Source organism: Engystomops pustulosus, chromosome 10 (genome assembly GCF_040894005.1).
Source record: "Engystomops pustulosus chromosome 10, aEngPut4.maternal, whole genome shotgun sequence".
NCBI classification, from domain to species: domain Eukaryota; kingdom Metazoa; phylum Chordata; class Amphibia; order Anura; family Leptodactylidae; genus Engystomops; species Engystomops pustulosus.
The window spans coordinates 90,781,586-90,795,935 of NC_092420.1; the positions used below are offsets into that span (position 1 = coordinate 90,781,586).

At 48.0% G+C, this 14,350-nt stretch overlaps 1 protein-coding gene across 3 annotated transcripts in view; it reads right to left on the reverse strand.

The window, feature by feature from the left end:
* CCDC17 (coiled-coil domain containing 17) overlaps positions 1-13,129 on the reverse strand; it is a 47,879-nt gene extending 34,750 nt beyond the window's left edge. Inside the window, exons 1-10 of one of the 3 annotated variants that reach the window (XR_011850193.1) lie at positions 12,777-13,123; positions 10,860-11,074; positions 10,030-10,164; positions 9,867-9,923; positions 9,657-9,786; positions 9,329-9,482; positions 9,145-9,258; positions 8,808-8,944; positions 6,474-6,596; positions 2,276-2,502 (exon numbers count right to left, since the gene is read on the reverse strand). Coding sequence is in view for 2 of the 3 variants with exons in the window: in XM_072127111.1 (XP_071983212.1) it covers positions 2,276-2,502; positions 6,474-6,596; positions 8,808-8,944; positions 9,145-9,258; positions 9,329-9,482; positions 9,657-9,786; positions 9,867-9,923; positions 10,030-10,164; positions 10,860-11,069 (1,287 nt within the window). In the remaining variant the exon portion in view is untranslated. Of the gene's footprint in view, positions 1-2,275; positions 2,503-6,473; positions 6,597-8,807; positions 8,945-9,144; positions 9,259-9,328; positions 9,483-9,656; positions 9,787-9,866; positions 9,924-10,029; positions 10,165-10,859; positions 11,075-12,776 lie in introns of all 3 variants that reach the window. The other 2 variants (XM_072127111.1, XM_072127112.1) reach the window with 2 other exon arrangements.
* Positions 13,130-14,350: the final 1,221 nt, after the last annotated feature.

Consider the following 14,350-nt stretch of genomic DNA (forward strand, 5'->3'; position numbering starts at 1 on the left):
ACAGCAAGTGTGAGCATACAGGTAGGTCCTGTCCTACTTCTATGTAGCAGTATGGCCGCCGCGGCTGCCCGGTCTGAACTGATCACTGAACGCTGTGATGCGCCAATGTAGTGGGCACCCATCCAGGAGGCGCGACCATCTGCAGCAGTGATGTTCTGGGTGTCCCTGTATACGGACCTCTGGGCCAGTGGGGCTCAGTGAAGGCTAAACGTCCACATTTCTTGTTTCCAGAAGGAAGCTGGATGGAAGAGCGCGATTCCATCCCGTGTCTCCTGCTGGATGCGACATATACTGAGCCCCAGTACACGGACACGTTCAGCGCACATAAGGAAAGTGCCCAAAAAACGTGTTGCGCTTAAAACGCATTTGTGTGTTTAGCCCTACACACTTACATTTGGGAAGAAGCAACGTGTATTTGGCCATGTTAACCCTTTCTTTACTGGGCTTTTTTCCATTTTTGCGTTTCCGTTTTTTACTCCCCGTTAGTTACAAGCCACATCATCTGAGGGCCTGTTATCCGTGGGACACATGGCGCTCTCCCGTGGCCTCATTTTATGTTTTGTTCAGTGTACAGGGAAACAGGAAAAAAAATTAGTTTCTACATCTTTCCCAGATAAAACCTTCCCTCTGATTATTCGCTGGGTTGGAATAATCACAGAAATAACAAATTTCTATAGTTTTTAATACTAAAGAACACATAATTTTACCATCTTCTAACACTAATAACCTTTCATAGCTCGGTGTATGGAGCTGTGTGAGGTCTTATTTTTTGCGGGATGAGATGACGTTTTCATTGATTCCATTTTGGGGACTGTACAACCATTTTATCACTTTTTATTACATTTTTTTCTGAAGTTTCAGATATTTGGCCGATATTTCCCGTTACGGATTTCAGTTTCAGGAATAAACATTTGGATATTGAATAAATGTGTGACTTTATTTATTGTTTTATTTTTTTCTAGGGAAAGGGGGGTGAATTGAATTCTTTACATTATTTTACACTTTTTAAATTATTTTTCTATTTCAGGCTCTCCAGGATGCTTTAACGCCAGGGGGTCTGATCACTCATGCAATATACTGCAATACATCTCTATTGCACTACATTGGGGATTTATTGCTCCTGTATTACAGTCTGCCTCTGGTAGTCTGTACTATAGAATGCCCTATGACATCTATGGGAGCCTTTAACAGGTTCATTGCACCAATCAACTCCCTAAGATCACATCACAGGGGGAACCAACTGGCCTTTAAACATGGCGGCGCCCATGTGTAGAGCTCTTAACTGCAGTCAGCTCTAAAAGGCTTCAGGTATAACACAGCAGACACCCGCTGAGCCTGTGAGTCCTCTCCGTACAGCCCTTACTGCTGTATGATGCATGTAGTTGTACAGCAGTAAGGAAGGGGTTAAACCGGCAAAAGGGGGTGTTAGGGTCTTGCACTGAATGTAATTCTGTATAAGCGGCTGTAGACATCTCACATTTTCAACATTGTATGCAGACAGCGTCAGGAGATTATTGTCCACTGCCTTTGTGTAATTTGTTAGTAGCAGCAGGACTGTGAAATAAGGATTTACATTCCAGGATTGTAGCTTCTCCAAGTGCACTGAGATTCCCCTTCCCTATTGTCTTTGTGACATCTGGTTTAATTGTTTTTCTTTTCACATCAGGATTTGGTGACTGCGTCCTAGGAGCAGCTGACAATATCTTACAACACCAATTATTGTAACCCCTTTTCTAAGACTAGTACTCCTATGCTGTATGTGGATTTGTTCACGCTTTTATAGGCACTTTTTATACAGTTTGTACATTATTTCTGAAAATAAAAACAGTTTGAAAACAAATGTCCTCACACTGCTGTGCTCTGTGCTCCCTGCAGCCAGTGTAAGGTATTGTCTCTGGAGAGATGTGTAATCAGACCTTTTTGTATGTGGTTAGTAGCAGCTGGACTGTGATATGTGTATTTATATTCCTTCTGCACCTCTCCAAGTACTGCTGTTCTCCCTACATTAGACCATATCTGAATGACCTCTCCTCTGAGTCACTGCTGAAGTATTTAGCCAGAATCCTGCTACAGCTGTTACTCAGAGCTTTCTCCAGGACCAATACATAACACAGGTTGCAGTCTGTATGGTCACACCTGCTGATATCATCCCTTTGAGATGCGGATGGTGGATTATATCAGATAACACTAAATATAACATTTTTGGTTATCTTTACACCAAAGTCTTGAAAACGTTTGGAAAAAGTGGTGTCAGGTTACATGTCGGGTAACTCACCACACCCCCCATGGCGATGGTGGGCTCTGCTCTGCCGAGCAGCTGTCCAGGTGGGTGCACAGGGGGTGGGAGTGGAGGAGCCATGGGTGGAGGTTGGAAGGGTGGGGGTCCGTGGCCCCCGCGGGGAGGCATTCTGGTAACGTCCCTCCTCAGGATCTCGATGTCTGCTTGGAGCTGAGACATTTGTTGTAGATGTTCCCTCTGCAGCTCCACTAATTCGGAATCTCCTGTAACATGAAGGAGAGCGATCACAGTGTAACACCACACAGGCAGCAGAGATAGTACCAAAACCTGAGGCGCTAAGTGCCACCCATGACCCCTGTCTTGTAGGATCCCCTAACTTGTCTCATCATCCTGAAATGTACAAGAGATGTCTGTACTTTGGGTCACAAATTTCCTCCATTCATGTGAAAATAAGAAGAGTCAGATTTTACCTGAGAGGAGTCATGTTTAGAGGCTGCAGGGGGAGTGTCACTTCAGATGACTACATCTTTGGTTCTGTAGCACCGAGAAACATGCTGCTTGTGTCATATTAAAGATAAGAATCTTATCTTTCAGAATGTATCAGGCTGTGGTGTTATGTACAGAACATATTTCTATGGAGGTATTTAACTGCTTGTATCTCTGGTTCTCCAGCTCATAGAACCACAAACCTGATGTGATTTAAAAGATGAGATTCTTCTCCTTAGTATGACACCAGCATGTTTCTAGGTGCTATAGAACTAAAGATAAGGGAGGCTTATATGACTCTGCCCCTGCAGCCTCTAAACTGGACTCATCTCATGCAAATCTGACTCTTTTCTCATTATCACATAAGATTTTTTTTATAAGTAAATGGATGTGATTTTACATAAAAGAGGAAGTGCTGAGGTCCAGTGGCTGCAGAATAAGCCCCAATCCCCCTCCCCCACCATGTTGGACAATCACATAACGCAGAACAGGGCAAAATACAAAACTTTATTAAAAAGCGATAAACCAATGAGAAAACCACAGCAAGCCTTTACCCTTCTATAAGGGTTAGATGGGCACCCATGTATACAGCCCCTGTCTATAGGTTTCCTCTGGTATGACAATTGAGCTGAGGTGCAATACCACACACCACCTGAGCACATGAGTGGCGCTGATCACGCAGGACATTAATGTTATTGCCATAAATCCTGAATATATGGAGTAGAGAGAGTGTCCACCGCTCAGCACAGTCTATAGGTAACTGATATATGGGACACTCGTCCGCTCTGTACTGGGGGTAAGAAGCGCTGAGGTCCTGTCCAGGGGGGATTTCTGCTGTCCACTAATAAGAAGGTGGAGGATGGAGGCCTGTAATAAGACAGGGACAGATTTACTACACATCCTCACCACAGACTACAGGGCCATATATATGATATACTGCAGTACAGCAGGAGATACCAGGGAGCTGGACCTGTGCTGTACTGTCCTCCCTCAGTAATACTATATACTGCAGTACAGCAGGAGATACCAGGGAGCTGGACCTGTGCTGTACTGTCCCCCCAGTAATACTATATACTGCAGTACAGCAGGAGATACCAGGGAGCTGGACCTGTGCAGTACTGTCCTCCCTCAGTAATACTATATACTGCAGTACAGCAGGAGATACCAGGGAGCTGGACCTGTGCTGTACTGTCCTCCCTCAGTAATACTATATACTGCAGTACAGCAGGAGATACCAGGGAGCTGGACCTGTGCTGTACTGTCCCCCCAGTAATACTATATACTGCAGTACAGCAGGAGATACCAGGGAGCTGGACCTGTGCTGTACTGTCCTACCCTCAGTAATACTATATATGGCAGTACAACAGGAGATACCAGGGAGCTGGACCTATGCTGTACTGTCCACCGAGTCATACTATATACTGCAGTACTACAGGAGCTACCAGGAAGCTGGACCTGTGCTGTACTGTCCTCCCCTCAGTAATACTATACATGGCAGTACTACAGGAGATACCAGTGACCTGGACCTGTGCTGTACTGTCCCCCAGTAATACTACATACTGCAGTACTACAGGAGATACCAGGGAGCTGGACCTGTGCTGTGCTGTCCTCCAATAATACCATATATTGCAGTATTACAGGGGATACCAGGGAGCTGGACTTGTGTTGTACTGACCCTCCAGCAATACTATATAAAGCAGTACTACCTGAGATACTAGGGAGCTGGACCTGTGCTGTACTGTCCTCCCTCAGTAATACTATACACTGCAGTACTACAGGGGATACCAGGGAGCTGGACCTGTGCTGTACTGTCCTCCCTCAGTAATACTATACACTGCAGTACTACAGGGGATACCAGGGAGCTGGACCTATGCTGTACTGTTTGCGTAGTTATACTATATACTGCAGTACTACAGGAGATACCAGGGAGCTGGACCTGTGCTGTACTGTCCTCCCTCAGTAATACTATATACTGCAGTACAGCAGGAGATACCAGGGAGCTGGACCTGTGCAGTACTGTCCTCCCTCAGTAATACTATATACTGCAGTACAGCAGGAGATACCAGGGAGCTGGACCTGTGCTGTACTGTCCTCCCTCAGTAATACTATATACTGCAGTATAGCAGGAGATACCAGGGAGCTGGACCTGTGCAGTACTGTCCTCCCTCAGTAATACTATATACTGCAGTACAGCAGGAGATACCAGGGAGCTGGACCTGTGCTGTACTGTCCCCCCAGTAATACTATATACTGCAGTACAGCAGGTGATACCAGGGAGCTGGACCTGTGCAGTACTGTCCTCCCTCAGTAATACTATATATGGCAGTACAACAGGAGATACCAGGGAGCTGGACCTGTGCTGTACTGTCCCCCCAGTAATACTATATACTGCAGTACAGCAGGAGATACCAGGGAGCTGGACCTATGCTGTACTGTCCTCCCCTCAGTAATACTATATATGGCAGTACAACAGGAGATACCAGGGAGCTGGACCTATGCTGTACTGTCCACCGAGTCATACTATATACTGCAGTACTACAGGAGCTACCAGGAAGCTGGACCTGTGCTGTACTGTCCTCCTCTCAGTAATACTATATATGGCAGTACTACAGGAGATACCAGTGACCTGGACCTGTGCTGTACTGTCCCACAGTAATACTACATACTGCAGTAGTACAGGAGATACCAGGGAGCTGGACCTGTGCTGTGCTGTCCTCCAATGATACCATATATTGCAGTATTACAGGGGATACCAGGGAGCTGGACTTGTGTTGTACTGACCCTCCAGCAATACTATATAAAGCAGTACTACCTGAGATACTAGGGAGCTGGACCTGTGCTGTACTGTCCTCCCTCAGTAATACTATACACTGCAGTATTACAGGGGATACCAGGGAGCTGGACCTGTGCTGTACTGCCCTCCCTCAGTAATACTATATACAGCAGTACTACAGGGGATACCAGGGAGCTGGACCTATGCTGTACTGTTTGCCTAGTTATACTATATACTGCAGTACTACAGGAGATACCAGGGAGCTGGACCTGTGCTGTACTGTCCTCCCTTAGTAATACTATATACTGCAGTACTACAGGAGATACCAGAGAGCTGGACTTGTGCTGTACTGTCCCCCTAGTAATGCTATATACTGCAGTACTACAGGAGCTACCAGGGAGTTGGACCTGTGCTGTACTGTCCTCCCTCAGTAATACTATATACTGCAGTACTACAGGAACTACCAGGGAGCTGGACCTGTGATGTACTGTCCTCCCTCAGTAATACTATATACTGCAGTACTACAGGAACTACCAGGGAGCTGGACCTGTGATGTACTGTCCTCCCTCAGTAATACTATATACTGCAGTACTACAGGAGCTACCAGGGAGCTGGACCTGTGATGTACTGTCCTCCCTCAGTAATACTATATACTGCAGTACTACAGGAGCTACCAAGGAGCTGGACCTGTGATGTACTGTCCTCCCTCAGTAATACTATATACAGATAGTAAGATCTGTGAGTAAACACTTTTGGGACGTCCGTATGCACCTCTGGATGGCGGCTCTGGATGATCACAACAAGTCCCCAATCCAGTGTTGTGTGAGCTGACGCCCTCATATCATTGCATCGGTGCCCATCAATGGCAGCGCCAGCACTGGGGTCATTACTGTGATCATCAGAAGCCTCCAAACACCCCCCAGGGGACGGCACCTCCCTGGATCATTATATACATATGGTAACCGCTCTTCTCACCGTTCTCTACTTTCTTCCGGCTCCGCTGCAGCTTTAAGCTGAAGATTTCTTCCTCCAGACGCTGATTCTCAAGCTCCACCGCCATGAGCTCCACATCCAGGACCCGGGGAGCGGCATCAGGACCTGCACAAACGCCTCATGTTATACAACATCCTGGAGACATTACTCCACAATGAGGCTGAAACCTCTGACCTCTCCAGTAAGAATGAAGAGCATGACATCCAAAATCATCCCCAATATCCACATGTGTGCAGACCCCCCGCAGTGACTGTCACATAGTATAACACAATAACGCACCCCTGGGGGGTCACAGGTCAGAGCACCAAAGTGTGCAAGTGGGTGGGAGCCCTCCAGGGGTCCGGGGTATATAGAGGTTATAATGTAACCACTGGAATATTTGGGGATTCTTGTGTTATGCAGCTGAAACAAGAATGTGAGTGTATGTATGGGTAAGTGTATATGTGTGTGCGCATGTATGTGTATATGTGTGTGCATGTATGGGTAAGTGTATATGTATATGTGTGTGTATATGTGTGTGAGTGTATATGTGTGTGCATGTATGGGTAAGTGTATATGTATATGTGTGTGTATATGTGTGTGTATATGTGTGTGCATATGTGTGTATGTGTATATGTATGGGTAAGTGTATATGTATATGTGTGTGAGTGTATGTGTATATGTGTGTGAGTGTATGTGTATATGTGTGTGAGTGTATGTGTGTGAGTGTATGTGTGTGAGTGTATGTGTATATGTATGGGTAAGTGTATATGTATATGTGTGTGTGTGTATGTGTATTTCTGCTAAAAGAATTTGCACCGTCACATTTACAATCACAAGGGATCATTTGTGTGAGTTATAGCAGTGGCTGAGGCCCTCGATGTATCCTGCAGGTGTCTGCGCTGTGTTTTATTTCTCTGCCAGGTCCCATCAGGACAGGAAGGCCCTGCACAGGACCACTGTGGAGCTGGGGTGAAGGGGAACATAATCGCAAATGCTAGCGACATGGGAGCATTTGTGATGATTTCAGGACCCTTTACCCCCATATTCTGGCACAGATCCCTGATTATTAAGCCCTAAAGTGTTTTTAGTGAAAATTTGCACCCAGCGCTTTCCAAACTATAGGAGCCATAGTCTGTTAGGTGTTGTGTCAATTAGCCTGGGAACAACCAATCACAGGTCAGCTTTTATTTTGCTACATTTCATTAATAAGAGCCCTGGGCTATGATTGGTTGCTATAGGCACTGAAGGACATTCTTAAAGAGGTTTTCCCACAATGAAAAGCTGGGCCCCATTCCGTGGATAGGGCCCAACTTGTTGATTAGTAGGGGTCTCAGTGCTGAGACCCCCACAGATCACAAAAACTAGGGCTCCGATGGGGTCCCACATACTTCAGTCGGACCCCTCGTTGCTCTGTCAGATTAATGGAGCAGACGGCCGCACATGATCGTTCTGCTCCATTAATCTCTATGGAGCTGCCAAAAATTGCTGATTTGTGGGGGTCTCAGTACTGACTAACTTTTCTTTGTGGGAAAACCCCTTTAATATAAGAAAGTTTATGTGTGAGATTATATGATTTTGAATGAGACACTGAACAACGTTGTTGTAAAGGCATCAGAGGCATTGTAGTCACACCCAAAGCTGCAATCTTATTCTTTCAATTATATATTCTCTGATACTCCAGTCACATCCAGAGATGCAGTCCTGTATCTTCCATTATATCATCTCAGGTGACTGCAGCTCTGGCTGGGACTGTAGTATCAATCTGATGTTATATCATCTCTGATACTCCAGTCACCTCCAGAGCTGCAGTCCTATATCTGCCATTAGATCATCTCAGGTGACTGCAGCTCTGGCTGGGACTGTAGAATCAATCTGATGTTATATCATCTCTGATACTCCAGTCACCTCCAGAGCTGCAGTCCTGTATCTTTCATTAGATCATCTCAGGTGACTGCAGCTCTCGCTGGGACTGTAGTACCAATCTGCTGTTTTATCATCTCTGATACTCCAGTCACATCCAGAGGCAGTCATCTGAGATGGTATAAATGTAGATAGAAGATTGCAAGCTCCATAAAGGCTTTATGCGAGCAGACATGCAGCAAGGAATAAACCTCACTGCCATTTCTTCAGATATACATACATATACACACACACATACATACATATACACACATACATACATATACACACACACATACACTCAGCTTTAAACATTAGATGTAAACTTCTGGTTTCAACTGTATGTATTGCAGCGCCCCCCGGTGGGGTGTGTCGTTGCCCCCATATCTCTCTGTATATATACAGCCCTGGCTCATGATCCGCTCCCACACTCACGTTTCTTCTTCTTCTCTTTTCGCTCCTGTTTGTGGGAAATCTCTTCGAATGCCAAGGCCTCGGCCTGCAGATCCCTCATCTGTGCCAGGACGACAGGGTCACTTCCCCCGCTCTGGACATAGGCGAGCTGGAGGGCGCTGCGTAAAGAATGTGGGAGTGTTATCATGTGGGCACAGACATGGAGGGTGCACTGCCGCTATGTACAGAGTGACAGGGAGTGTTATCATGTGGGCACAAAGACATGGGGGGAGATGATGAAGTGATTGGAATAGTCTTGTGACCTGTGGATTACAAGTAGGTGCAGAGGTCATGCTGGGTCAGGTCCGATGACCTTTACCTGATCTCGGAGGAGAGGCTGCTGCCGCGCACTGGGAATGGGATGACGGTGACAGGCGGTGGCTTCATCACTGAGCCGGACGGACGCTGCGCAGACTCCTTCTCTGTCCTGGACCTAAACATAAATTATAAGTTGTCACTGGACACCGAGGGCCGAATACTGACCCCCAGTGACAGCCATGTACCTGCTTTCTGATTGGATCAGCACCACCTGGTCCCTCAGAGCGTCCAGGGCCAGTTGGTTCTTCTCCTCTTGAGCCTTCAGTTCCAGGAGCATCTGCTCTATGTTGCTGGTGGAGCTGCCATTGCTGGTGACGTCCGACAAGCGCTGGCGGATTTCTGCAATAAAACCAGAACCAATCGGAGAAAATCAGAATCCAAGTAACTAGACATAGGAACCCGAGAGAGGAGATGGGATTATGGCAGACATGATGGACCATACATCTGGACCCGGATCTCTGGGTACTGATCCGGATGGCTCTATACGTGGTATCAGGGTATCCCCGGACTGACCTTCCCTCTGCACCTCCAGCGCCTGGTTCCGTGCCTGGATGTCAGCGAGGTGTCTCTCATGGGCCTCTGTCATCTCCAGGATCCGCTCCCTGTACTCTCTATCCCACGGAGAGGAGAGGACCTGGTCGCCCTGTGACAGGACAATGGGGTCAGCAGGTTCCCCTATAACCCGTTATGGAGACCCCCATCGCGTACATCCTCCACCGTTACCTGGAAGGAGCGTAGAGTCGGGACTGAAACTTCCAGAGATTTCCTCAACTTGTGGAACTAAGACAAAAGGAGAAAAGTTCTGAGACGTCAGGACACAGACCCCACAACATGAGGTTACATCTGCTGTACAGGGGGGTGCACAGGAGGGGTTAATGTCACCTACCTCCTCTGTCAGGTTCTTCAAGGCTCTGCTGTCTGTAAGACCCCCCGACTGCCCCCCATATTCACCCATCAGACGCTGCTCTCGCTCGTTCAGCAGGTTCTCTCTCTCCAGCAGTCTCGCCAGGCTGTCTCGTGTCTACAGCGCATTACACAGGATGGTTACAATGTACAATGACAGAGGAATGAGAAGACACGGCATCAGGGGCTCTGCTGTGGCCCTAACAGAGCAGGGGCCCCACACGTGTACATTATCAGGGGCTCTGCTGTGGCCCTAACAGAGCAGGGGCCCCACACGTGTACATTATCAGGGGCTCTGCTGTGGCCCTCACTGGTGCATTATCAGGGGCTCTGCTGTGGCCCTAACAGAGCAGGGGCCCCACACGTGTACATTATCAGGGGCTCTGCTGTGGCCCTAACAGAGCAGGGGCCCTCACTTGTGCATTATCAGGGGCTCTGCTGTGGCCCTAACAGAGCAGGGGCCTTACACGTGTACATTATCAGGGGCTCTGCCATGGGCCTTATAGAGCAGGGGCCCCACACGTGTACATTATCAGGGGCTCTGCTGTGGCCCTAACAGAGCAGGGGCCCTCACTTGTGCATTATCAGGGGCTCTGCTGTGGTCCTAACAGAGCAGGGGCCCCACACGTGTACATTATCAGGGGCTCTGCTGTGGCCCTAACAGAGCAGGGGTCCCACACGTGTACATTATCAGGGGCTCTGCTGTAGCCCTTATAGAGCAGGGGTCCCACACGTGTACATTATCAAGGGGTTTTCCATGACTCATCCCAGGATGTTATCTCAGGGGTCTCCAGCCTGTGGCCTGGTCCTCACCGTGAAGTCAGGGGTCTCTGCCCGGAGTGGGAGGTCTCTGCCTCCTGATAAGCGGGTGTGGCCCCCAGCGCTGATGTAACGGGGCCCCAGGACCGGGGGGTCTCCTTTTTGGTTTCCGATGCAGAATTTCTCTCTATGTTTCTCCAGCAGCGGAAGAGATCGGAAGATCATATTACAGGTGCGACAGCGGTGACTGCCCAGGTCCGCCATGACACCTGCCAGGTGAGAGAGAAGACTGCGTCACCCGGGGGTGACTGTACCATTGTCACCCCCACCTATCTCTGACATCCGGGGGGTCAAAACTTTAACTCCCATCATCCTCTGACCACCTATAATTATACCATCACTCTCAAGGGTCACCACACCAAGGGCACACACCCCAAAGCAGGTCACTATTACCCGGGTCACCCACACCCCAACCAAGGGCACACACCCCAAAGCAGGTCACTATTACCCGGGTCACCCACACCCCAACCAAGGGCACACACCCCAAAACAGGTCACTATTACCCGGGTCACCCACACCCCAATACAGGTCTCTATCACCCGGGTCACCCACACCCCAATACAGGTCACTATCACCCGGGTCACCCACACACCAATACAGGTCACTATCACCCGGGTCACCCACACCCCAATACAGGTCACTATCACCCGGGACACCCACACCCCAATACACATCACTATCACCCGAGACACCCACACCCCAATATACATCACTATCACCCCAGTCACCCACACCCCAAAACAGGTCACTATTACCCGGGTCACCCACAGCCCAATACACATCACTATCCCCCAGTCACCCACTCCCCAAAACACATCACTATCACCCCGGTCACCCACACCCCAATACAGGTCACTATCACCCGGGACACACACACCCCAATATACGTCACTATCCCCCGGTCACCCACACCCCAATACAGGTCACTATCACCCGGGACACACACACCCCAAGACACACTATTAGCCCGACCCCTGATGAAGCCGGTGCTCCGGTGAAACATGTCGGGGGGCTAATCCTTTGTTGTTTTAACTAGCAGGAATACCTAGGCTCTTCTTGATACACTTGTGCTCTTCAGTGATCATGTAGGTTAGGTCTTACTGATAGGGTCCGGCTAGAGACTATGCCTGAAATTTACCAGAGGGCGAGCATAGAAACACTATATGTGAGGGACGTAGTTATGTTCAGTATGTTTAGGGATCTCAATTGATCCCCCCACTACTGAACCTGCTGTACTGGGTTTAAATATAATAACCCTTTGCACAAGGAACGTATTGCATTAGTCAACTTAGCCACTCTAGCCGCCCTCAGTATTCCAATACACATTGCGGAGAGCACATACTCTCCTAACTATAGGCTTATTCTCCTTCCTACAATTGTTCACTACAGCTTTCTATAGATCACCTATGAGCCATAGGCACCTGTGTTTTTAAAGTGAAGTCTCTCAAGTGAAGTAGTCAATAGTTATTATACTATCACTTCTTATCCTCAGTATTATTAAAAGTTACGTTTTATATTACTTTACTGTCCGGATATGGGCATTTTTCTGCGCTACCGTAGGTGGCGTTGGTAGTCTAAGTGTATCTTTATATCCCTGCCGTGACAGTAGGTCCAAATACTTTTTTCTTTGCTGACACACACCCCAATACACATCACTATCGCCCCGGTCACCCACACCCCAATACACATCACTATCACCCGGTCACCCACACCCCAAAACAGGTCACTATCACCCGGGACACCCACACCCCAATACACATCACTATCCCCCGGTCACGCACACCCCAATACACATCACTATCACCCCGGTCACCCACACCCCAATACACATCACTATCCCCCGGTCACGCACACCCCAATACACATCACTATCACCCCGGTCACCCACACCCCAATACAGGTCACTATTACCTGGTTTCTAAAACGAATCACAGCAGAGATCTTGGTCTCTAGCAAAGGTTTCCGGCGTCGCTCCCGGTCACTGTGGATCCCGGGTCACTGCAGGGGTCACTGTGGATCCCGGGTCACTGCGGATCCCGGGTCACTCGTCCTCGGGAATGAGAGTTCAGGTGAAGTTTTGCGGGCGGCGGCGGTCACCATGGTAACGGCGGGACAGGACATGGGCGGAGCCTGCTGCATGTACTAAGCTGTGATTGGAGCGGAACGCACTTGGGTTATACCATTATTCCCTTATGGAGGGGCGTACTAGCAATGATCCTGCACAGCGGCAAAACCAAGTCTTCAGTTTTAAATCACTCTGAGCACAGGACAAGGACAAGAAGAGGACCATGGCGCCCGAGGAGCCCGCACTACTGGGGGACTGAACCATCACAACCAGCGGTCCAATAAGATCCAAGCTCTCATGTGGACAGCATGGGTATAGCATGAAAGCTGTGGCCTGATTGGACAACTCCTCCACATTCACATTGCACTGCTGTTATCTGCCCTGTGCACACTTGCGTTTATTAAGAGTATTTCCACTTCTAAAAAATAATATTGTTTGTATTATTCTTTCTGTATCAATTCCTCACCGTTATCTGTATCTCTGCTTGCTGTCATTCTATTGGAAGCTTCTATGTTTACTTCCAGTGGATAGAAATCTGACCAGGATCACAGGTTATATCATAGAGAATAATCAGATTTGTGATAACGAGCCGTGCACCAGTGTGACCACGGGCAGCAAGCTTTGTATAGAATGACAGCAAGCAGAGATCTAGAAGACTATGAGGAATTGATACAGAAAGTATATTGGAAATTTGTAGAACTTTATTATTTAAACAATATCAATGACTTTAGCTGGAAATATTTGTTTACACCAAGTGTAATATTAGCGCTTGCTGTAAGTCATTTATAGCAGATCCTGCAGATTTTATGCATTCCTGTAAGAAAAACACCAACCAAAATATACTGAAAAGATATTCACCATAAAAATTAATGAATAATGTAAGAACACAAATCCTGACTTCAGTGTGAACAAGGACTGAGCTACATCGGCGCCATAGTTAAACACAAACGGATTATTCATAACATCCACGCAGTTGAGAAACATGTACCAATACATGTGATGATGCAGAACATCTTCATCAGAAAAAATTACTACAACCCTATACATAGCGATCATAACTAGGAGTGGTCAGGGGTCCGCATGGGCGCTCTGACCTCTCTGTGACTACACCCCCCATACACAGCGAGCTGCCATGTCCTGTGTGTCCTGACACCTTTCTATCATAGCCAGCAGTGGTCAGGGGTCAGCATGGGAGCTCTGACCTCTCTGTGACTACACCCCCCATACACAGCGAGCTGCCATGTCCTGTGTGTCCTGACACCTTTCTATCATAGCCAGCAGTGGTGAGGGGTCAGCATGGGCGCTCTGACCCCTCTGTGACTACACCCCCCATACACAGCGAGCTGCCATGTCCTGTGTGTCCTGACACCTTTCTATCATAGCCAGCAGTGGTGAGGGGTCAGCATGGGCGATCTGACCC